This window comes from Protomyctophum parallelum (assembly GCF_964188405.1).
Source record: "Protomyctophum parallelum genome assembly, chromosome: 1".
Taxonomy (NCBI): Eukaryota; Metazoa; Chordata; class Actinopteri; order Myctophiformes; family Myctophidae; genus Protomyctophum; species Protomyctophum parallelum.
In genome coordinates this window covers 74263251-74289368 of record NC_139697.1, presented here as the reverse complement: position 1 = coordinate 74289368, position 26118 = coordinate 74263251, and the positions used below count along the sequence as shown (strand labels likewise).

Below are 26118 nucleotides of genomic sequence, written 5' to 3'. Positions count from 1 at the left end.
TGGCTAGTAATAAGCCAGACCGAATCAGCCGTTACTGATTAAAAAAGCAATACCACACGTGTGATTTGAGTCTGGCTTATTAGCCAGGGCTAGTTGCACCTGAAAGTGTATTTGGATGGTGCAAGGAGAAGTCACCACGCTAAATATCATAACTGAAGTTGTGGACATTGAAGTGATGCACATCAGCGTCGGAGAGGAACAGCTGGCACTGTCAGATCAGTTACGCAACTTTTGGGAAATCAAATCCCTTGGAATCCACATCATGAAAGAAACGCCCAAGCCGTGCATATCCACGGCTTCCTAAGCCGTGCATATCCACGTCTATTCCCACTATAGGCTGAGGAAGAAATGCCACTTGACAGTTGCGTCTCACACACACACACACACACACACACACACACACACACACACACACACACACACACACACACACACACCACACACACACACACACAAACCCAAACAAACATGTTTAAATTACTCCTAAACATTTTGCCAAACATGGCCAGGCTATATTTTATGTACACAATAGGGCCTACAACAATTTCATAAATAAAACCCAACGAAGAATAAGTTAATACGGTAGTTTAATGTATTAATAATAAAGGAAAAACATTCTGACTATGTGACTAATTATGGGAGTTTTTATCATCAAATGAGGCTGTGCACATCATAACATCAATTCAACATACCCATAAGTTACGTGGGAACACCTACGGAGTGGCAAAAAGGTGCATGGTTCTTTTTTTTATTGTCTGGACTTGGAAGTGTTTAGTGTCTAGTGTTTGGAAGCGCTTTCAACGTCCTGCTACCTGTATTATGTGCAATTTAGAACAGATAGTACACGCAGGACCGAGTGATTTCCAACGAGCGCTTCCAACTCCATGCTGCTCAATGTTTTGCCACTCAGTGGATGCAGGCACATTGTCGTGTCAAAGAATGCCTAGACCAAAAGCGTCTCTTCCAGCTGGTGGATGGAAATGACACTTGCGAGCGGCTTCAAATTGTAGCGTCGATAAATAAACATTTCCATCCACCAGCTGTTTAAAAAACGGGAAGAGACGCCTGCTCATAGGCGCTTTCTTACCACCTCTTGACACGTATGTCTGGGACTCTGGGTACAGGCGGTCTACTAGTCTAGATGAGAGCGGTGCATGTGTCCTGGTGGAAAAGTGACACATACACTACTGTACTGTACTCTCTATACTGATTTATAGGATCCTGTTTCATGTTCAATTCAAATGTTGCCAAGTTGCCAACATTATGTTGGTTGCATTTTAAGATGAGGAAAGATAGAAGACAGTTTATTTCTATCAAGGTTTATTATTATATATTTTTTTACAAGTCACCACAGCATAAATATTGCACTGTAATTATGTATAAATAATAAATAAAGAAGAAAATGGATATATACACAGTATACATTGGTTCCTTGGCCTACTGTGCGTGCAAAGTTTCACGCCAATCAGTCCAACGGTGCCGGGGATTAGCTGTTCATAGACACGCTGGCTGACTGAATGACAGGCGGACAGGAGTGAAAACATAGGGTGCGTTTGGATATGCACACCGGGATATCACACTCACGTATAAATTTGTATTGCACAGCTAGTGCACTATATCCGAACGCACCCATATAGTCTCCGGTCAATAGATTATTAATCTGTGATGGGGGAGTTCACCAGTAGGTAGCAGTTCACTGCATGGCTGCATGCCATGCATCTGAAGTTTCATCTGGTCTGTACTTAAAAAGAGATCAAAGACAATAATAAGCCAATGGGGGTGCAGTTTAGCGAAAAGTGGAAAGATGAGGGGAAAAAAGGAGACATAATATGTCTTTGATGGACATTTGCCATGCAACACCGACGCTGTCACTCCCAAATATAGGACATTGATTGTGCCTGTAACGTTACATCACCAGCCTGATTTCCATTCTGAATCTACTGTAGCCCTATAGTAGGCCTATACTTATCTGCAAAGACAGCCGGAAATTCCCCTGATTGCATTCATTTAATCAAAAACAGACTTCTGTATTGCTTTCTCTTTCTCAGTTCACTGTCAGCTGTCACTGTCACTGTCACTGTCATTTCTATGCTAATATGAATAAGTGCTGCAGCTGCTGCTCATTACTCATGGGTTTCACACATCAAAAGCAGCGAGCTTGAGTGTGGATCATACTGTAATTTGTTGTTTGTTGATCAACTCAATTGATCCACTCAATGTATCTGATCAGCTGATCGATCAAAAAGAGGTGGTTGCCACCATAGACATAGAAAGGTAGAAGCCTCCTTCTGCTCTGGGGCGTCTGTACTCAAGTGAGGGCAAGCTTCCGCGTTGGTGCTTCCTGCTTTGCTAGTCTCATGTAGCTGTGCAGGTCTGAGACATAGAGTTATAAAGGATAGAGTGAGGACCGGAGAGAAGCCCCGCCCCACCCCCCCACTCTTCATTTCAATGGAAGTTGTTTTGAAGCACCCGGAAGACTGCCGGAAGTACCATTATAACGCGATGGCTCGAGCTAGCGGAAGTTAAGCCCAAATTTAAGGTCCGGGATGACGCACGTTACGCACATAACATCAGTGAACGTCCGTCCACCTCCACGAACGTGTTGCAGTTCCACTTTTCGCCAGTAGGTAGTGGCAGCTTCAACGTTGGATAGCCCTTCTGCGGCCTTGTTCTGAGAAGTCCCGGAAAAGACGCGCTGTGATTGGCCAGTAGTCACTTGAGTGGCAGCGTGGTGTAGCGTACTTCCGGCGCACTTCCGCTCTCATGTCGATACATCCAATGAACTGCAGCGGCCAGTGAGGCATCTACTTTTTTATATCTATGGTTGCCACCCCTGCCTTATTCCAATGTCTGAACTATATTGGCCAACTATATTGAGCCTAAGCCTCTGGCTTAGGCTCAAAATCCTTGTTAGGGGAGGAGTCAGAGATGTTGTTTAACTTCTTGAACATTTGGCTGATTTCTACAAAGGTCTTGTTTTTGGTCTCAGGGAGGACAAAGTAGATGTAGACGGCACACAGTGCACAGATCACCATGAACACCAGGAACACGTAGGTCTGCAGTGCTTCCTGTACACACATAAAACAAAACAGGAAATACATTGTTCAACCGGGGAAGGATTGCTGTAGCCTCTGAACAGTCATACTCGATGAATTGAGTATGAAGAACCACAAACAAGCGAATAGGACCGGAAACAAGCCAATAGGCTTTATTGTGTTTAAATTCTATTGAACTGTATACTTTCCTGTGTTTTTTTCTGAAAACTGTATTCAATCAATCAATCAATGGACCCATCCGCTTTAATTCTTTCATATAAAAGTCAGTGGGGCTCGGGTGAAACCTCGCACAGATTTAAAGTCTTAGATCATAGATACGTCATAGATGACAGACATCACATGTGGCCACATGAAGTCTGAGATCCACACTACACAACATTAGATTTTGTCATTCTGCCTCACCCTGGCGAAACTGTTTTCTGCTAAACCTGTCCCTGCTGTGCAGTGTGCAAGACACTACAATACACATACACAAGGATACAGCTGCCTACCTGCATGAAAGGGAATAGCATTGATACTATGAAGTTGCACATCCAATTAAGACCTCCTCCAATCATGAGAGCAGGAGGTCTGTAGGTCTGCTCAAATAACTCTGTGTTCACAACGTAGTGTGCCCCTGAAAGAGAGGACAGACAAAATACAAAATAAAGATCAGGGATGCAACATGCTTCTTTATTCTCATTTCTCATTGAAATCATCCGGTATAGCTACCTGCACAGCACAGAATATATTCAAAGAGCACAAACAAATATATAAAAAATATATTTTGGACCTGGCCACCTATGGTTTGACTCAACCTTCTTATTGCACTCAAATATAGCCTACTAAATAGTTTTTCACTATTTGCTTGCTTTTTATGTTGTGAAAAATGTAAGAAGTAGCCATTAGTAGGGCAAGTCCTTAGCTAATGTAATGTCTACAGTTTATAGCTTATAGTCTGTATTAAATATCTTCTTACATGCACCGACGCTGGCAGGTATGTTGGCAAGTATGATGCAGGAAAAGCTGAGAAAGGGAATCCATGATGCTTGGCCCTGCTCAAACAGAAAAGAAAATGAATAGATAAAAAAGAAAAAGAAAAGTTGAAATGGTTTGCATATAATGACTAAAAGCCCAAAATACGGACAACAGTTTCAAAGTGGTTAAAGGGAAACGCAAAAAGATTATATGTTAATGACGTTTAGAAGATTTAGAAACTTTCCTGGGGTCTTTATGTGTGTAATATGTGGTTTTAGATATTTTAGATTTTAGCAGTGACCCCAGTGTCTCTGATGTCAATGGACACTGGGCTCACTTACTTCCTGGACTACATGTTGTCTCAGTAAGACAGCCCTCACTCACCCTATCCACAAGGAGGAGCAGTGCACCAAATCATTATGGGATTTGTAGCCCAGGAAAGTGTTCTAAATCTCCTAAATGTCATTAACATATATTATTTTGCAAAAAGGGTGAAGTGTCCCTTTAATGCATTTATGGTTGGAGAGAAGAACACATCTATAGCATACAGTATGTGTCACATCACATGTAACCTCGGAAACCCAGACATTTATCACATGTAGATGGACGGGTGTGACTTCAGATGGAATCAGACTGTTTAGACATCAAACAAATGTTCAGAAGGTTAGAAAATAATGCAGCAAAAACTGAATGTCACTCACTGTCATTGTCAGACAGTGGGACAGTGAGTATTTAATATGTTTGTGAAATTAATGTTAGTGAGTGAGGCTTTGTTACATCTAGTATTGATCATACTTGAATATTGAGGAACACAGTTAGCAGAGCTAAGCCGACGGCCATACCACCAAAGTAAAGGAGGAGGAGGATTCTTCTGCCCAATCGATCAATCAAAAACCCCTAGGGAAACAAAAAACGTTCATGTTTGCCTACATTCAAACACTTTCACACATTGCTAAATGTCTTAATATTTTGGTTTATTTAGTGAAGTTCCTTTGAGACATTAACACCTAAATTAAACACACAATTAATGTTATTAGTTGTGTATACCCATCAAAAAGTCTTCTGTGAAAAGGGTCTATTTCAGCTTCAGTTGCACTAATTTGAAATCATGAAGGGCATTGATGTAAGATGTGAAAGATTACAGTTGATGTTAAGTGATCGTACTTACACCAACAATGGAGGATATGAGTCCTGTGACACCTAAGCTAATAGTGAAGTAGGTAGTGAGGTTTTCGTCGATGCCAGCATCCTCTAAGATCATGTTAGTATAATAAAATAGCTGTTGAGGGAGCAAAAGACAGGTATGTGTCAATAAAAGGAATGATTATGAACTTAATCAACAACTCTATTTTTATCGTTTAAATTCTTGCTAAAAAGTGGTAATTCAATGTGATGGGACGGTATGTTCCATATTATACATGATCCATCTTTGTGATTAATGTTGTGCTTGCACCTGGTATGTGCATGACCTTGCAGACAATGATGCTTTTGTGAATCCCCTTTATATCCCCCTGGGCTGAGTGTGTGAACCTTAGAACAATAACATGCCTGTGTGACACTGAATGAACAAATGTTCAAAGGTTTGTTCCTGGTAAATTAGTTTCCTTTCCTACAGTGGTGGGGAAAGTACTCATATTTTGTACTTAACTGCAGTGTAGAAATACTTGAGTATTCAACATTTACTTGAGGGAAAAGTACAAAAGTATTGGTCTCAAAAGTAGAACGTTGAAAATACGTTCAAATGGCCAAAATGTATCAGGGTAAATGTGCTTAGTTACATTCCACCGCTGGTTTCCTACCACATTTATTCCACTGAGAGTCCGACCACTCATGATGACAATGACACTGATGATCTGCCAGCGGACAGCTTGGCTCCTCATGAGCTTCAGCACCGACACCTTCTGGAGGCTGGCTTGGCGGTACCTCTCCACCTGCAGCTCCTTCAGCTCCTGGGACACATCTTCCTTCCCTAGGTACCTCCTGAGAGCTGTAGTACACATAGAATATACACACGCTTAAAGATTTCCCGATGTCTGTGTCATTGTGGGTTGTTTAGAGAAGTTGTCATAAAACACATTATGTGGAATGGTTAGGTGAACAACACACCAGTGGAAATATTGATCAAAAACAACTTTGGTTTATATTTCATTGCATGACACCTTTGAAATGGATTACACAAAGAAAAAGGGTCATTTCCATGTGAAAATGCTGTGCCACTTTAACACTTGAAAAGGGGCCTGCAATGAAGTACAGTATACATTAACCTTCAGCAGCACCAGAACTGTCCAAGCCCTTCAGTATCTCTGCTTTCCTAACCCAAAAATACAGGAGACATAAGAAAGAGAGAGAGAGCTCTGGGAAGGATTAAAATCCCAGGCTTTCAGCAACATATGTCCGAAGCTAGTAAGATACCTTAAACGGTTAAAAAGGTAAAAAGTGTGATAAAAGTCTATTCAGACTTTTGTTGGAGTAAGCATTTACCTTGCTCAGCACCAGCATCATTGTTCTTATCAATCAGCAGGTAACGAGGGCTCTCAGGAACAAAGGGCAGCACACACAGCTGAAGTAGAGCAGGAATGGCCATAAAAGCGAAGAGGAAGTTCCATCTGGTCTCCTACAATCAAATCTGTACAATAAAACCAAATTGTAAAAATAAAGACATTAAAACATAGGATAAGTGATTTTCTTTGGTTCTAAAATAAGTGCTAAAAGGCTATATATTCTGTCTCTCCAGCTCTTTATTAAACATAATCAGGATAGAGGACTCAGGACATGATTCAGAAGTACTACTATTGAAAGTAAAGGCACAAAGAAAAGAGCAGACAAAATTGGATCTGGAGGACTAATACAAATGAAGCTGATAAATGAGTACTCTCCTGATTGGCTGAAATTTTACAACCCACCTGAAAATGTACTTTCTGTTCATTAAAGAGCTGGAAAGACAGGGAGATTCCTGGCTGTTACTGAACAAACACTTAAAGGGACACTTCACCCTTTTTGCAAAAAAATATATGTTAATGACGTTTAGAAGCTTTAGAACACTTTTCTGGGGGGCTTTATGTATGTAATATGTGGTTTTAGATATTTTAGATTGTAGCAGTGAGCCTGTTGTCTCTGATGTCATGGAAACTGGGCTCACTTCCTTCCTGGACTACATGTTGTCTCAGTAAGACAGCTCTCCCCCTATCCGCAAGGAGGAGCATTGCACCAAAGAATTATGGGAATTGTAGTCCAGGAAGGTAGTGAGACCAGTGTCCATGACATCAGAGACAACAGGCTCACTGCTACAATCTAAAATAACTAAAACCACATATTACACACATAAATACCCCCAGGAAAGTGATCTAAAGCTTCTAAACGTCATTAACATATATTTTTTTGCAAAAAGGGTGAAGTGTCCCTTTAATGATTACTATAAGGTTATAGCTTTAACCTTTAAAAAAAAACATTTAAACCAAAGAATATCACCTTTAAAAAATGGTATTGGTTGATTGATAACTTTTGTCTGTAATAATACAATTAAATTACACCACTTACATTTTTTATTATCCTTAGTAGCTGGCAGGACAGCTTGTCTCATATGTGTATTTCATCATGGAATGAAGAACAAACAAAATACAAATTGAATGATGAAATATTTATATGAACCACATTTATATCAAATTAAAATGAAAGGCTATTGCATGATCACCAATTTCTAATGCCTTCCAATTATATTCTAATTAGCTTTCATAATGTAATCTAAATTGCCATAGAATGGCAGTGGCAAGGAGTATGTTTTCACATCAGTTTGTGTGTGTGTGTGTGAGTGTGTGTGTGTGTGTGTGTGTGTGTGTGTGTGTGTGTGTGTGTGTGTGTGTGTGTGTGTGTACATGTGTGCATGTGCAGGTGTGTGCGAGTGCACGCGCGCGCGTGTGTGTGTGTGTGTGTGTGTGTGTGTGTGTGTGTGTGTGTGTGTGTGTGTGTGTGTGTGTGTGTGTGTGTGTGTGTGTGTGTGTGTGTGTGTTAGCAGCTAATCTTGTAAACTATAAAACTCAACAGCATCAGATTTCTAGTGCATGCTGCCAGGGGGCCACTCAACCTCAGAATATGTTTCAAATCAGCATCAGGGTGGCGCTAATTACCATCTTTACGTGTTGGCTTATAACTCTTGAGCCATAAATCATAATCATAATCTTAATCCTGTAAACTATAAAACTCTTCAGCATCATATTTCTAGTGCATGAAGCCAGGAGGCCACTCAACCTCAAAATATGTTTCAAATCAGCATCATGGTGGTGCTAATTACCATCTTTATGTGTTGGCTTTAACTCTTGAGCCTAAGTCATAGTCATATATTCAAAATGTGTTTCCCACAAGACTCCTTGATTCATGATGCAACTCCACGAGTGCCGAATGGCAATAGATCGTGAACAAACTTGAGCCACGAGAGACACCATCGAGCGTGCTAAGTGCTTGAGTTGCTGTGTCAAACGTTGCGAAGTTTGTTTAGCCAACTCAACCCCATTCAAGTTGCGACCCGATACGGACAGAATGTTCTGGCGAGATCGTTTGCCCCGACTGCCATCTCAAAGTGACTACTGGCCAATCACAGCGTGTCCTTGCACAAGTGCACTGGCCAATCACAGCGTATCCTTACTCAAACACGAAGGCCATTCAGTACTCGCCAACAACTCAGCCTAGGCATGCCCATTCCTGCCTACTTAGATTTACACCATAATATAGAATTTGTGTATTTCCTACCGATCGGCTGTAACTTTGAACTTTAAACCCCAAAATGTATGTCACCTCTAAACAAGGCAGAGCCAAAAGCAATTTCACTTCGACTCATAGGGGATGCCACTAATGCAAAAACCTGTTGCTGCAGCATGATTGATCAAATAGACAATGTTATCTGTGAAACTCTTCAAATTGTGTGCCACTTTTATTGTATATTGCCGTTATCGGGATGTCCGTGAAAAATAAAATAAACTACTATATAGTATAAGTATGACACTTCTAAACAAGCAGTTTATGTACTCGTACACTTGTAGAATGAAAATTGGGAACTACTGACATGCCCGAGCAGCTCTGGAAGACCCAGCACTTGTCCAACGATGATACCCATGAAACAGCCAACTCCAATGAGCTGTCCAAAAGCCCCACGGTGTTGTATGGGGGAAATCTCAGCCATGAAGATTGGGATGGTGTTTCCTCCAATGCCTACAGGGCGGCATAATTACATTGCATTTGATAATGAACTTCATATCATGCATGCCTTTATTCTGAAAATGTCGACTGAAAATGAGTGCTCCTTGTCTTCCAGTTTCAAGAAACAGTTTCTAGTTATGAAAGTTCCTGGGTTGCCCTCAGCTCTTGTCCATCATGCAGTGAATCCTCTCTGCCAGAGACAATGCATTTCCCCATTAAGACTCTTTGTTTGTTTGTTTGTTTGTTTGTTTGTTTGTTTTCTTTTTACTCTTGAACTCTCAACATTCAATCATATCCAAACTGGAACCGCTGTTGAGGGGCCTCTAGAGCAGCATGTGCCATGTTTTTTATTTTCTTGATAGTCAGTAGTGTTGTATAGTCGACTCCACCTAAAGCGAGTCCAAGACAAGACCAAGACCTAGGGGGGTCGAGTCCAAGTCAAGACCAGATAATCTTTTTCTTTCCTCTTATTTGATAGGTACAGAAAATAATCTTAATCTGAATCTGCAATTAGATTCTACTGACTTTGGAAAAGCTGAGAATTAGGTATACTACAGCATGATTCATTCAAATATGTATTTTAAATATCAAGCATAATAAAGCATAATACTAATTCTCTCTCAATCATTTCATTGAGAGAGAATACAATCATAACTGGTACACCGAATTTAAATAGACTTCCCATATATTTAGAGAACTGAATTATAACAATAGAATGGCCCAAGCTCTTGCTTTGGCTTATATAATGCGACGTGTGCTCTTCTTGGCTGCCTTCTGCAGAGTTGGACCAATATGTGTGTCATGCTGCGCTGCACTGAATGGGCTCCTCATAATATGAATATAGTAAAATTATTCCTTTGCATTGTAGTGACTCGTCTTGTGACTCGAGTGGTCTCGGTGGGAGAAGAGTCAATTGGTCCGAGACAGAGTCAAGACCAAGACAAATGAAGGGCGAGACCAAGACGAGACAGAGTCAAGACCAAGACAAATGAAGGGCGAGACCAAGACGAGACAGAGTCAATGAAGATTTTGTCTAGAGACCTGTCTCGAGACGAGACAATGTCTCGAGTACTACAACACTAATGGTCAGTGTGTGATGATTGGCCATAAATATAACAACCTTTTTTTCTTCTTCTGGACTATTTTCTTTGGACTCAGAGAAAGAACCCACCTATCTCCCAGACTCCCTCCCCAATAAGAGTTCATATAGTTTGAATGAATGTAGAATTATGTGCAGGATGAAATTTGCATACTGTACATACTGTTGTAAGGGAGCTTAATTTAATATTTCATTTTAAAAAGGAAATGTTGGCACACGTGCCTACGGTTGCCTACTCCGACTCTAGAGTGCAGTCAGAGCACCCCCCAAAAGTCTGTCTGTCTATTTCCCCCCGCAGCTTCCTCATGGCTGCACCCCACGACTGACCCAGCCCTGATAGGAAACTCAGCCTGAGGAGTGTACCTTTCTATTTGAACTATATTTATGTGTACTAGGGTTCATGCCATTTACTATGATGTGCAGTCTGCGAGACATTCACTGCAAGTATCAGTAGTCAATATTTTGATTTAATTGAACTTTTCTCTTTACTCACCACAATGTAGTCCAAGTAAAAAACGGCCAATGATCATCATCTCAAAAGAGCTCGATCTCTCAGCTACAGCCATGAATAGAGCACCTACTAGAGTGAAACTATTATTCATCAACAACGTTCCCCTCCTAAAGAGATAAGTATACAAAAACGTTATTTTGTAGGATATTTTGTTTTGTTGAAAAACAAACATATTCATGTTTTTCCTTTTTTTTGTGGCCTTTCTTCATGTAATTGGTCTTCAATTACTAATGAGATTTTACCATTTCTGTGTCACAGAAGAGCTCAGCCAGCCATGTGACATGTTCTCCAAAGACATTAAACGTTGCTGAATTTAGCTGATAATTCAGTCAAATGGCTAAACATCATTGCTCGGTTTTGCCAAGCACCAATTCTAAACTAATGATGGATGGGAAACAGGGGGATGGTGGTGCGGTGTTTCCTGGTGCACTAAATAAATCTATGCGTAAAGAGTAAAGTATAGTTTGTGTGGTTACCTTCCCAGGACCTTGACCAGGGGCGGTACCACCACGGTTCCAAACATGGCACCAATGCTTCCTATGGAGACCGTTATGGACCACAGTATGATAGATCTGTCAGTACCCAAGGGCTCTACGTACCGGTCCAACCATGTCTGGTTGTAGAAATCCTGCACATACTGAGTACAAAAAACACAGTGTGTTATTATGGTCAGGCACGTGCACACATAGACATCAAAGGGGGCTTGATTGAGCCCCTGACCTTTTATTATTTATTTATTTTCTATGGTGAAAGAAATGCAAATGCCCCCTCCTGGCAGCATTCAGGAGAATTGCCTTTTTTCCAAACTCTCCTGAATAATTTACGCCACATCTTCAGTATAGCTAAAGAGTGCGGGTCGTGCCCCAACATAGCTGATCTACAAGCTATCTTTGTGGATCAGCTATTATCAACATTTTTGGACCAAAATAATTTCAGCCCCTGCCTCTCTATAGCATTCTCTGCATGTCCCTGATTATGGTTAATAGTAGCGGTAGTTGTTAGTAGTATTGGCAGTAGCAGGACTCATAGTTGCAGCAGTATTAAGTGATTGATTGACAGTAAGGATGACAGCTTGTCCTCTGGTCGAACTCACCAGAGCAGGAGCATTGACCACAGTGATGTCATAGCCAAAGGTAAATGATGAACCCAGAGAGCCGAAGATGGCTGCAATTATCAGGGCTGCTGGTAGTCGCTGTCCCCATTCACGCACGCACGCACGCACGCACGCACGCACGCACGCACACACACACACACACACACACACACACACACACACACACAAAATGTGAATGCATGTTTGTTCCTGGTCATGGTCAAATAAATTACTCAAATGTAATTTCAATATTGAATTCCATATGTACAATATGTTGTAAAGAATAAGATACATTACACCATTATACCTGTAGCCTACTTAAAATCTACAGCAAAAGTATGTAATGTCATGCTTTCATCGAATTCTCAGTATACTGTATTAGTTAGTCACATTTAAAATTACATTTTAATATACTGAAATACACGTCACCCATTTTCCAAACTATAATATATTTCTGGGTGGAGCCCCTGATTGTATATTTAAGTTCTTCAAATTTGAGATGACAACTCAACTCAACTCAAACTGTATTTATATAGCATGTATACTGTATCACGACCAATGGTGGACCAAAGTGCTGTACAGGTTAAAAATAGAAAAGACAGAACAGTACATGCAAACGTAACAAACGTGGCATGGCAACAATATGGAGGAACACATAGACAAAATAAAAATAGAGCTAAAGGCAGTGTAAACATTTACATAATCAGGCATTGTCGAAGGCCACAGATGTGACATAACATCCTCTCCACCCACTCAGGACCCTATATGATTGAAAATTGGTGATGTGCTCATTTGTGTGTAAAGGGCGAGGTCGCGTGCACGCATCCGTTGGGGGGTCAGATAACATATGGAATTAATTCTGCACTGGAGCATGTCTTGAGTGTACAGGGTTTGATGAGGTCAGATCAACATATGGGTAATGCCAGAACAGGAAGGACGGGTGGGGGGGGGGGGGGGGGGTCAACATATGGAATGTCAGAACAGGTCAGCTCCATATATGGAGATCTAAGGGTTTGAGGTCAGATGTAGAGTTGCTGGCCAGCTCCATATACAGTATGCCAGATCTGGTGATGATCCAGACTTCATGGTTATCCATGGTTAGATGAGGTCAGTGTCATGATCTTCATATATGGAGATACATGGTGGCACGCATGACGTGTCACGAGGTGTGACCATATATGGAGGCGTGGGCTGACTAACTGACTGACAGACGGGAGTTGCAGGTCGCAATAAAAGAAAAATCACACCTGTGTGAACTGAGTGGTGCAACTCCCCTCTCCTCCTGCCTCTCTCTCTCTGTCTCTGTAATTAGCAGGCAACAGTGCAACACTATCTCTCTCTCTCTCTGTTTCTGGCACAACGGCACAACAACGCCACTTTTGCCCCTACTGGTACTCTAAACATCGGGACATAGTCACATAGGGACATTGCTGTTCTTTGGAGTGGTTGCACCACTCAAAAAGACAGCGTCCAACCGGGGAGGGTGGGGTATATGTGGGGTTGTTTGTCTACAAAAATTGAAAATCTTATAAATAAAGTTATAAAAAAAAGAAAAGACAGCGTCCGGTTGCCTTGGAAAGCAACAGGAGTCTGACACTGAACCGGTGAACCCATGTGTTGGTGAAAACTAAATACAGAGGATGAAAGGTTAGCCCCAAGCAGACGAAATTGCAAATGTAATCAGATGGTCCTAATGCAGTATTTTGGCTAAGCAGTTCTCCTTTTACAATAAACACTCTATGATAGCTATATGGCAGATGGTTCCTTATCTTCCTTGTTTAGGCCTGAAATTAAGAGATTTCCTCAGTGAGGAATGAATAATTACAGTAAAACTAAATGTCCTTAGTGGATTTATTTGATAGAACAGATGACAAAAATATAATGCAAAGAGAGTAATGGATGACATTGCATGGGAGACATTCCAAAACGGACCATGTCCAGTTGGCTCAGAAGAGTACTGACCCCGAACCCAGTGTTGGAAAGACCTACATAGACTTCCAGGAAGATGAAAGGTTACCCTCAAGGATACAAATATAATCCGACGACCCTGGTGCAGTATTTTGGCTAAGTAGTTCTCCTTTCCCAGTGAACACTAATGCAGGTGACCCCTTATCTTCCTTGTTAACGTTCCTTGCTAGGGCACCCCATTCAGACATAATAACAACAATGTGCAGTTATAAATTTGCAATAGTTCAGAATCCAGTCATACAATATTAATGTAATACTCAAATAAGATGAATACTGAATATATAATAAATCAATAATTATACAGGAATATAAAATTAATTTCCATTACAAGGTGTACATTATTAGGACAGGTATTTGTATTTCCTTTACATTAACATATTCCTTATTACTACTGCAATATCTGCAGCATCGGTTGCTCATGACGTTTATATGGTTAATTCGGTCCACATAAAATCAAACCACTTTAAGTTTGTACACCAACCAGACCAAACTGAAAAATACCTCCTTGTCTTTGCAGTTGTCCGTCTTATGGTTTGTGTTTGCATCTGTATGGCTAGTGTCCATCAGGTTGTTGTTGGGTTGATTTGGGGTGTCCTCCTCACCCCCCAGCTTGTGGTTGTTGTTATTGGGTTGATTTGGGGTGTCCTCCTCCCAATCCATCTTGTGGTTGTTGCGTTGATTTTGGGTTACCTGATCCATCCTTGTGGTTGATGTTCAGTTCAGTTGTGATCAACACCCTGACTTTGACTTGTGACTTTGGTGGCTATACTGAGGAGGTTGGACACCGTGGAAGAGCTGGTCCTGGTAGCTGCTAGTATGAGCAGAGAAAATGGGATGCTAGGTTGAAGCCATGGTGAATTTGATAATTTGGGTTTTGATAATAGAGAGAGAAAGAGAGAGAGTGAGAGAGAGAGCGAGAGCGGGAGTTAGAGTGAGTGTCAGAGAGAGTTGAGAGTTTGCCAAATGACTCATACACATGGTGTCTGCTGTCAGTTGCATAACATTTCCAAAAATAAAATGGAAGGAAGGAAACTCGTTAACTGAGAAAGTGAAGGAACAAATATCAAAACAACATGATTCATAACAAGGAAATCTAAAACCACATATTTTGCAACTTTTGCTATCAGAGACATACTATATTTTAATAATTTATAATTAATTATTCAATTCAAGACAATTTTCTTTAAGATTTATCTTTTAGCTTTTTATGCATTCATGGCTAGGATGGTGAGAGTCGCTGTCCCCATCTGCGCATGCACACACACACACACACACACACACGCTCCGCAAGCTCCATTTCCCATCCACCAGCTGTTTAAAAACCCAGAAGAGATGCCTGCTGTAAGCTGCATCTTCTTGAAGCGACTGCCTGGAAGCTGCTAAAGTAATGTTGATTAACTCAGATGGGACAAGACCCAGTGGAAGGCCCAAGTAGACCTCGAAGACGACCGTGTTGGCACTGTTGGCTGACATGAAAGCGCTCGGCATTGACCAAGCCGTAGGTACTAATGGACATAAATGAATTAACATATTTGCAGCAGGATTGATTTAGACGCCTTTCAGTTAATATACAACTGAAATATACAACCACGTTGAGCTTATAGATTGTCTATGTTCACTGCACTTTGAAACAAAATGTAAGAAACAAAAAATAAAGGGACCCATAAAAATGTGTCTGACCCTCACATGCCTGCATTAATGCTACCTCAACTTTCAGTTGTCACAGATTCCCCTAAGGCCTAGGGAAACTGAATTTCAATCTTTTTGAGATGATACACTGATTGGAGGTTTTTAATGCACAAGATGAGTCAATAAAAGTACTTGAGAAAAAGTCTGGTGGGAATATTTATTCCACAAGTAAGATGTACCGTACAAATGATGAAGTCACGACCGAGTCGTCGGGGCCACATGAAATAAATGGACATTGCATTGAGTATATGAGAGCACATTATCTGAAAAATGGGTGAGGGTCCTGGACATACATGGCATGAGTTGGGCAGTAACAGTCTGTGCTGGTTCAAACTGGTTGCTCACCTAGCCGTGCAAAGTACAAAGCCCATTGATAGATGTAGCAAAGTGTAGCAGTGTCACGACCTTGGAGAAGGCAGGAGAGTGTGTGTGCTACATGATAATTATTACACGTAGCACTATGCTTGTGCCTCAAAGGTCTGACAGTGCCTTCTTGATAAGGGGTTCCCTGGAGTGAGCATTTGCAGTCAGCATTGGGGTCTGCGTCATTCAGACAATTTAGGCATTTAGCAGATGCTCTTAATCCAGAGCGATTTACATTAAGCAAAAACCAAAGCATAGCATACATCACATAAAAAAAGTTATAATGAATCATGTATAAACTAAGAACGTAACAGTGGAGTATCTATGTAAACTATACATACTATACTATATTATACATGTGTACTATAAAGTGCTATGACTACATAAAATGCAATTCTAGTGCCGTCTACGTAACAAGCTATAAGTCTGTTTAAAATACTATCTAAGTCTACATAAAGTGCTATCTAAGGGGCTAGGCTAGGGCAAGTGCTACGGGCCATGGTGGAGTCTGAAGAGGTGGGTTTTCAGACTACGGCGGAAGATTGGGAGTGAGGCTGCAAATCTGACTGATGGGAAGTGCATTCCATAGTTTTGGAGCCAGAAGGGACAAATCACAATAAAGAATACAGGAGATATTTCGCAACTTTATTTTACAAACAACTGATCTCAAATATTGACCACTTGAGAAATCATTGGATGACATTTCATAACTACAGTTTCGCTCAGTAGAGGGCATGCCTCTACAGCTAGGCCTACTGTCAAGACGCATCTTATAGATTTAACCGATTCTGTAATTCTGTCCTTGACTGTGACCTTTTTTACCCCAAAATGTATTATCCAGCATGTCCAGCATGCAAGCTTATGCATCGTTTCTTAAAAATAATGTTTTTTTAACATGGTCCGATGTTCCGTTGGCCACAAGATCTGGTTCAGGCTTCTTAGGTGAGGAGTCCGAGATCTTGTTCATCTCGTTGAAGCTATTACTGATTTCTACAAAGGTCTTGTCTTTGGTCTCAGGGAGGACGATGTAGACATAAACAGTACACAGTAAACAGATCACCAGGAACACCAGGAACACGTAGGTCCGCAGTGCTTTCTGTACACAAAACAAAACAGTCAAATATATTGGTCAACTATGCATGGTTATCAGACACTGTCCCCAACTGCCACTCTTTAATAGTTACATACACCCCCAGTCTTCTGCTGTTGGACGTTGAGTCAATCCTTTCCTCTTACCCAATTAAGATCCGAGGCCGATTATACAAATTCCTTTTTAATCAATAGTTTTCGTGCCAAGGACCTAAAATTGATATATAGCCTATATTTGCCTATATATAGCCTATATATTTGGCCATGGACCGCCATCTGAAAATGTTTTGTGCCAGGGACGGCAAGAAGAGAATATTTGCGTTAATACAATTCTAATATTGATAACACTTAACACTTTTTCAAAAATAGCAGATGTGAAGATCACAGTGCTACATGGAGTGGCTTGTATATCTGCTATTTCAGAATAGCCAACGATAAAATCTATAATGACTGATGCTTTCTTGGTTTTAATGGGTGAAATCCCCCCGCCCCCCCCCCCCCCCCCCCACACACACACACACACACACACACACCCACCCACACACCCACACAGTGGGGAACCTTGTATGTCCAAAATGTGTCCTATATGTCTAATTGCTAAAACAAGCATCTGCCCACCTGCATGAAAGGGAATACCAGTCCCAATAAGAAGTTAGTCAGCCAGCCAAAAAACCCTCCAATCATGAGGGCAGGAGGTCTGTAGGTCTGCTCAAACAACTCGCTGCACACAATGAATAACACCGCAGCTGAAAGACAGGACACGGAAAATAGTGGAAACGCAGCTTCCCAACTCCCTAAATCTGCAAAATGGTCATGCACATGTGCCATTTCGGATCGATTGGTCAAGATAAATGATTGAGGATGGACATGAAATTGTACGTATGTTCCCTTGCAAAAAGTATTAAATAAATTAATGAATGAATAAATGAATTGATAAATAAATGCGTTCTTACCAGGACCCAAGCAGAAGGAAATATTAATAAATATGATGCAGGCAAAGCTGATAAAGGGAATCCATGAGGATTTCTGTTGATACAGAAAATAAATAATGACAGAAACTGCAATAGAGGAAGTAGCAAAAATGTTTTAAAGAAAATTCTAACTGGGGGAAAGTCTGATTAAGTAGAAAACAATGAAACTATTCTACAATCTATATTTTCAAGAGTTAAAGAGCCCCAAATGTAAACTGGGTTGTTATAGCACCACCATGAGGTCAATTAGAAAAATATTCAGGTTGACTTCAATGGCCTTCTGCCAATGGCCTTCTGCCAATGCGATTGACATTTCCGGTGTGTGTCCTAGTACTGTATTGTATTGCTCAGGCTTCATGGTTAGGGTTAACATGACATTAGTAAAATTGCCATCCTAAAATGTTCATGTCCTCATAAGTAGCCTATAGAAATATCAGTGTGCGCACACGGATGAGAAAGACAGACCTTGCGGCGACTCCTGTAGCATTGATCTTACCTGCATATTGAGGTACAAAGTCAACAACGCAAAGCCGACTGCCATCCCACCAAAGCCCAGTAGGAGGAGAAGCCTTCTGCCACAGCGATCGATTGAAAACCCCTATAGGGACACAAAGCTTGGTGAATGTCGATTGAAAACCCCTATAGGGACACAAAGCTTGGTGAATGTGTGTGTTTGCATGCATGCAATGCAGTGGTTCAGGGGCAGAGTGGCCTGAAGCCGGTAGGACAGCAGTGTCCTAAGTTCGATCCCGGACTTGCTTGCTTGAGCAAGACACTGAACCCCTAATTGCTGCCGGTGTGCAGGTTGGTGCCTTGCATGTTTTCCTTCACCATTGGTGTGTGAATGTGTGTGCGAATGGAATGCAAAATCCATGCAACGCTCCTTGGATAAACACGCTATATAAAAGCACCATTTATGCACCATCACGTGCTTTTCACATATAATCAGTGTTGTTCAAGTTACTTTTAAAAGCATTTGGCTGAGCTTTTTTATTTTTTATGTTATACTCACTGCGCTGCCTATTTCCCTGCCTTTTTTGTGTTTGTCTCATGCCATTGTCTCCACCAGGCCGAAGGCATGGGGGGAGAGTATGTTTTGCACTCCGTCCGTCCGTGTGTCCGTGTGTCCGTCCGTGAGCAGCTAATCTCGGCCACCGTTAACCCAAACTTTCCAGAACGGCCTGTTATAGCACCACCAGGAGGCCGCTTTGTGCAAAACAAGTTTTTGCACAGTACACCTACAGATTTTGTCCAAACATCGCGCAAATTGGTACACAGTCTCTCTAGAGCCATTCAACGAAATGGGTCTTTCAGATTTCTCAGACTCCATCCTGATTGGTTAAGATTGGCTTCCAAAGTTCACAAGAGTGCTCAGTTTCAAACAAAATGCTGCAAATCATGAACACATCGCATGATTTCCGTGAAATTGTGCACGCACATTCCCACTAGGCCCAGGAAGAAATGCCACATGAACAATTTCAACTCAGCCTCAAGGTGGCGCTATAACTGGCCGAAAAGTGTTTTTACCTCTAACTGCACGGATCTGTGGATAACTTTGTATGCCAACTCCCTAGTTTACTTTTGTTGCCCTTTTATCCAACCACCAGATGAAGGCAAGCTGCAATGTCCTACATTCCTATCCTGGTGGAGACCTGTGCCCAGAAGGGCACTTTTTCTAGTTGACTTTGCTTTGATTTTGATGTTTGATATTTTTTAGCTTTTCTTGTACTTTATTTGTTTTGTAAAGCAGTTTGCGTTGCATTCCTTGTCATGGAAGGTGCTCTATAAATAGTGTATTATTGTTACAATGGACTATATTCCATGTTTACTGTAGTTCCAGTCAGACAGGGCCTTCCAGTTCAGTGTCGATCAATTGTAGATTGGCTATTTTCACTACTTCTTAATTAAATATATATATTTATTTTTTATGGAATTTCTTAGAATTTGTAAAATTGTGATTGTAATTTAAAAAAAAATCTTTTGAATCTATTTATATAATATATAATATTAATATTTTTTAAATGTAGGACATTTTTTATTATTACTCGAGTCGTGACCCACAAATGGGTCCTGAGTCCCGACCCACCCTTTACTTGCATAATGAACTAAAGAAATGCAATTGAGAATAGTGAAAACTTCTAATATGCCATTATATTTATGGACACAAGGTTTGGAAAATCTTTGAAACCGTTTACCTATATGCCCCATGCCGAAAGTGGACAATTGATCATACTTACACAAACGATGCTAGCTACAAGTCCTGCACCACCTAGGCCAATAGTCATGTAAAGAATCAAGTTGTCGTCCATGCCGGCATTCAGCAAGATCGGGGAGGTGTAAAAATACAGCTGTTGAGTGTGCAAAACGAGAGTCAATATACATGTCATTATAGTGAAAAAACAATCGCCAAGTGGTCCCGAGTGCACATCCAGGACCATAGTGTGAATCTGCCCTTAAAGTAGTTAGGAGTTTTTTTTTTTTACCGCATTCATTCCACTCAAGGTCCGACAGCAGTTGAGGACAATGACGGTGATGATCTGCCAGCGGACGGCTTGGCTCCTCATGAGCGTCACCACCGACACCTTCTGGATGTTGACTTGGAGTCGTCTCTCCATCTGCAGCTCCTCCACTTCCTGGGACACGTCTTCCTTCCCGAGGTACCTCCTGAGAGCTGTAGTAGCAGATCGTAGAATATCAACCCAATCTCAGTGAAATAACATGGGATTGGCAATGGGCTATATGCACACACGCCATTTTGGAAAATAACTTGTTACCGCTGATACTAATGAAGGCTCTGTTATATTCTGGTCAAACAGAGTCAGGGTGCTGCTGTTGTGCATGCATTGGCTCACTGGCTCACGCTGCTACATCAGTCGGTCTGGAAGTGTCCTTGAGTGGGTTCCTGTATGGGTGTGTACACTGTCAGAGTTGTGGGGGTCCTTGAAATTAAAAAAAAGTTTGATAACCACTGCACACTAAATGGAACAGAGCCTTAATTAGTATCATTGGTTAACACCTGTGAGGAAGTAGGGAAGCGGCTCAGAAGTAGGAAGAGTTATTCTGTGTGCATTTAGCCCATTCCATATAGCATATACACTACTAGAAATTGGGGAAAAAAACACAAATCTGTACATATTACAGTCTATGGGGAAAATGTTTGTGTAATATGTACAGATTTCCAAAGGATTGGACTCTGCTGACTTCAAATGAGGAAGTCGTAGGGCGTTGGAAGGAACACTTTGAGGAACTCCTTAACCCAATAACATCAGACCCACCCTCCCTGACAGGAGCAGAGCCTGAGGATGATGGGGGATCGTCGTCAATCTCCTGGAAGGAAGTCACTGAGGTAGTTAAGCAACTCCACAGTGGCAAAGATCCGGGGGTTGATGAGATTCGTCCAGAAATGCTTAAGGCTCTGGGTGGTGAGGGACTTTCTTGGTTGATATGCCTTTTCAACATTGCGTGGAAGTCTGGGGCAGTGCCGAGGGAGTGGCAGACAGGGGTGGTGGTCCCACTGTTTAAAAAGGGGGATCAGAGGGGGTGTGCCAATTACAGAGGTATCACATTTGTAACGGCGAGCTTTTTTTTTTTTTTTTCCCCGATTATGGTTCGTTAAATATATACAGTATATGTACTTCTTATTTCCATATATATATATTTACGTTAGCCATTAGTTCGCTTAGCTTGTATATCAAGACTGTCAGCAGGGTTGTTTGCGCTGTGCCATTGCGGCCAGTATTGCTGCTATGATACTGTCTGTTTTCTCAAGTACAGATGAAGAGTGTCCCTTCTCGCTCGCCATCCCTCGCGAGAATCGGTTTCTTGATCCCTCCTCATTGGCCAGACCGGTCATGTGACGACTCGTTGGCCATGAGTCATCACCTATAAAAGTCTCATTAATCCTGTTCTTTGAGATGACACCGCTAACCTAAACTCTAGCTGTCTTGTTTTCATTCTGTTGGTTTAAACTTTGCTTATCCTTTTGTTTTATGTTAGTTCCCTTCAGGAAGGAACGGCAGGTTAAGTTGTAGTTTTCCATGCTATTGTTAGATTTATTATAAATTATTGCCAATACTTTAAAGTCGATTAACTTCCATCATGTAATTGAGCCATTTGAACAAACCTCTGTAAACATTTTGACTGAGAAGTACAAGTAAAGACTTTTTCAACTTTGATTGAGGTTTCCTGTCTCGTTTATATGTTCCGTTTACCCATCGACTCCTAGACATTTTGGGTCATAACAACATTACTCAGCCTCCCTGGGAAAGTGTACGCCAAGGTACTGGAAAGGAGGGTCCGGACGATAGTCGAAACTCAGATTCAGGAGGAGTGTGGATTCCGTCCTGGCCGTGGAACAACTGACCAGATCTATACTCTTGCAGGGATCCTGGAGAAGGCCTGGGAGTATGCATATCCGGTCTATTTTGGAGAAGGCATATGACCGGGTCCCCCGGGAGAATGAGGATCAGCGTCTCCAAATCTGAGGCCATGGTTCTCAGCAGGAAACCGGTGGATTGTGCAGTCCAGGTAGGGAATGAGGCATTACCCCAGGTGAAGGAGTTTAAGTATTTCGGGGTCTTGTTCATGAGTGAGGGGAGGACGGAGAAGGAGATCAGCCGGAGAATCAGGAGTGGCAGGGGCGGTATTGCAGGCGCTGTACCGCACTGTTGTGATGAAAAGAGAGTTGAGCCAAAAAGCAAAGCTCTTCGTCTACCGAGCAATCTTTGTTTCTACTCTCACCTATGGTCATGAAGTGTGGGTCATGACCGAAAGAATAAGGTTGCGAATACAAGCGGCTGAAATGAGTTTTCTCCGACGGGTGGCTGGCATCTCCCTTAGAGATAGGGTGAGAAGTTCAGTCACACAGGAGAGACTCGGAGTAGATTCTCCTTCGTCTGGAAAGGAGCCAGCTTATGTGGTTCGGGCATCTGGTTAGGATGCCTCTCGGGCGTCTCCCTAGGAAGGTCATCGATGCACGTCCCACTGGGAGGAGACCCCGGGGCAGACCAAGGTGCAGATGGAGGGATTACATCGACTCACTGGCCTTGGAACGTCTCGGGATCGCCCAGGAGGAAGTCACTAATGTTGCTCTGGAGAGGGAAGTCTGGAGCTCTCTGGTGGAGCTGTTGCCCCCGCGACCCGACTACGGATAAGCGGTCTGATGGATGTACGGATTTGGGGTTTTTCTAGTAGTGTATGTACGGATTCGGAAATGCGGATCCAATGCAAAACTTGTAAAATAAATTACATGTCAGTTGGACAAAAAGGAGTGTTTGTTATTTGAAACATGAGGTTATTTTTTTGGTCTTTTGTGGATTGTCAAGATACTGCATGCGTTGGCAACTCAAAGATACAATGTTTTTAAATCTGAAACCTCCCAAGGCACTCTACAAAAGGTTCAAAGGGTTCATTGTCAACAATGTTCTCAAGACAGACATTGGTGGCACAGTGAAAAGGTCATATCAGACACACACACACTGTACACACACACCTCAACGAGCTAACCAAATGAAAACTTGAAAAACATAATACCCCCACCACCACCCCATCCCACCCCCAAGCCCCAAAAGCCACCTAACACTGGAAGGTGGAGCCTTGGACCATATTTGGATTACCTTGCTCAGCACCAGCAACATCATTCTTATCAATCAGCAGGTAACGAGGGCTCTCAGGAACAAAGGGCAGCACACACAGCTGCAGAAGAGCAGGAATGGCCATAAACCCGAAGAGGAAGCTCCATCTGTGCTTCTACAATCAAATCTGTCGAAGAAAACAAATAAAAACAATGAGAAACATAGGTCTCAACTACAGCAAGTGGGCGTGAAAGCACAGCAGAGAGAACATTGACCAGCTGTGCTTACACAGCAGCTGGTGAAAAGGAAAGGAATTAGAAAACTAATCAAGCACAATTCCATTACACTTACAATTCATGTATTACCTCTGGTTAGTAGTTGGCAGGGCATCGGGATGTTGCCGTTTGTGTATTTCATCATGGAATGCAAATAACATGAATCAATAAACACATTATTTACATCTTTTTACTCAAATATATGATAAAGAAATAAGCTAAAAAGAATGTGAATGTGTGTTTTTTCTATGGTGAGATAGGTATGGATAGTGGATACAATTAATTAAACTAATGAACAAGCGTATCAACTTCTCTGCTTGAACAGAATGATATAATTGCATTTGTAAATGGTCCTACCTGAAGTGCTATAAGCAATAATATGTCAACAATTTTAATGACCTTTCTTTTTTTTCCCCTTTTTTGGTAGGCTATTCAGACAGCCAGCAAAGGGTAGAACGCTCCCAAAAATATTTAGTCTCTGTGACACATCTAGGGGCCGCAATCTGCATTCAAAGATTTTCCTAGAAGCTTTGTCATTGGTCGATTTGCCTGTCTGCTTCCCGATTGGTTAGTCATTGCGACCTTTTTTTCGACCAATGACAAAGCTTCTAGGAACATCTTTGAATGCAGTTTGCGGCCCCTAGATGTGTCACAGACCCATTGCCGGCTGTCTGACTACAAAAAACATATTGACATTATTTATAGCAGCTTTAAGCCACATTTCTTTTAAACTGACGTAAAATATTTGTAGAGCACTTTTTTAAACAATGTTACAAAGTGCTTGACCAATAAAAACAGTAAAACAGCAGATGTACCGTACTGACCTCTCCGAGCAGCTCTTTGAGGCCCAGTACTTGTGCCGTTATGAGCCCAACGCCGTAGAGTATGCCATTAATCTGTCCCACAGCCCCGCGGAGCTGCCTGGGAGAAATCTCAGTCAGCAGCATCACAATGGGGATTCGTCCCAGGCCTGCAGCAGGGCAGTGTTGATTTGGACAGGTTTTAGTTTTAGTCATATATAGTCTTTTGAATTGTTTTCATTTAGTTTTAGTCACATTTTAGTCACCTGGTATGTTTTAGTGTTAGTCAAGATTTTAGTCGACTTAACTCTCCAGTTGATTTAGGCGACTAAAATGTATTTTGGCGGGCCCTTGATGCCATCCTAACTGTGAGCTTGTATCGGCTATTTTCAGCATGCAAAATGACTTGTCTTTTACTTATAAAGGATCTCTTGTCCACTAATCCCTCCCGAACATTTTAGTCTAGTATTTACATGTATTTGTTATTTAGTCTTTATTGTTTTAGTCATCATAGCGTAGTTTTAATTTAGTTTGTCAGTGAAACGAAAAATCTTCGTCATAGTATTAGTCGACAAAATCAACACTAGCAGCAGGGACAGAATTTGGTAAGAATTTTAGAGGAAGGCCCCTTGAGATGCGTCATCTCATTTTAAAGGGGGTCCTATGCACAGGTAAAACATTACATACAGTGTACCCAATACACAGTGACAGTACACGATACATTGTCTGTCAGATACAGTCACAGTAGCTTGCTCAATGCTCATCCTCTCCCACCCAGGGACAGGTTTAGAACATAGTTCATTTTTACAGCAAAGTTTGATTTCCTTGTAGTGTAGTTACGGTAGTCTTTTCAATGTCATATTTAGTAATCTGAAAAGGTTTAGTTTTAGTCGACTACATGTATACCGGTATTTGATTTTGTTGACAGAAAAGGATTTTGGCAGGCCTTGAACATAGCCGATCTACAAGCTCGAGCTTGCAGATCGGCTATTTTCAGAGCGCAACCAAAGATAAAAGGACTAGTTTTTTAGTTCTACTGGATCTCTTCTCCACTAGGGCTAGGCCCTCCATAAAAGTTTTGTCTAGTTTTTATTTGTTGCAGAAATAGTTGATACATTTGATACATTTTAGTCATCATAGCTAAGATTTATGTAGTTTGTCAGTGAAAAAGGGTAGTCAACAAACATTTTTCATCATAGTTTTAGTTGACGATATCAACACTGCTACTACATACTTATCAATAGTTAATATTTCATGATTTATTATTTCTTTTCACTCACCAGAATGTATCCCACATAAGAAACGGCCAATGATCATCATTTCATAAGAGCTTGCACTCACAGCTGCAGCCATGAACAGAGCACCTCCTAGTGTGAAACCATTATTCAGCAACAACGTGCCCTTACTAAAGAGATAACAAAACAAAGACAAAGTTTAGATGAGTTTGCTATGTTGAAAAGTTATTCAAAACCAAAGAGACATTG

The 26118-nt window shown here is 41.4% G+C and overlaps 1 protein-coding gene across 2 annotated transcripts; it reads right to left on the bottom strand.

Moving 5' to 3' along the window:
- Positions 1-1338: 1338 nt before the first annotated feature.
- Positions 1339-14767, bottom strand: LOC310875448 (solute carrier family 2, facilitated glucose transporter member 9-like). 2 transcript variants are annotated; one of them, XM_083788679.1, is made up of 12 exons: positions 14376-14767; positions 11907-12005; positions 11290-11450; positions 10796-10920; positions 9070-9215; positions 6495-6627; positions 5813-6000; positions 5182-5292; positions 4809-4910; positions 4015-4090; positions 3548-3672; positions 1339-3068 (listed from the first exon to the last, which is right to left on the bottom strand). In XM_083788679.1, exons 1-12 carry the CDS (start codon positions 14571-14573, stop codon positions 2880-2882), a joined length of 1653 nt encoding a protein of 550 aa, XP_083644805.1. In that variant the 5' UTR covers positions 14574-14767; the 3' UTR covers positions 1339-2879. The 2 variants fall into 2 exon arrangements, with proteins under 2 accessions (XP_083644805.1, XP_083644806.1); XM_083788680.1 differs by lacking the exons at positions 11907-12005; positions 14376-14767 and having other exon boundaries at positions 10796-10879; positions 11290-11426.
- Between the last annotated feature and the right edge of the window lie 11351 nt (positions 14768-26118).

Excerpts from the sequence above, each read along its gene's own strand:
- LOC310875448 (XM_083788679.1), bottom strand. The coding sequence starts at position 14,573 with ATGGATCAGGTAACCCAAAATCAACGCAACAACCACAAGATGGATTGG. Across the intron at positions 10,921-11,289 it reads CTGGTCAAGGTCCTGGGAAG|GAGGGGAACGTTGTTGATGA; the intron begins GTAACCACACAA and ends TTATCTCTTTAG. Across the intron at positions 9,216-10,795 it reads TTTACTTGGACTACATTGTG|GCATTGGAGGAAACACCATC; the intron begins GTGAGTAAAGAG and ends GCCGCCCTGTAG.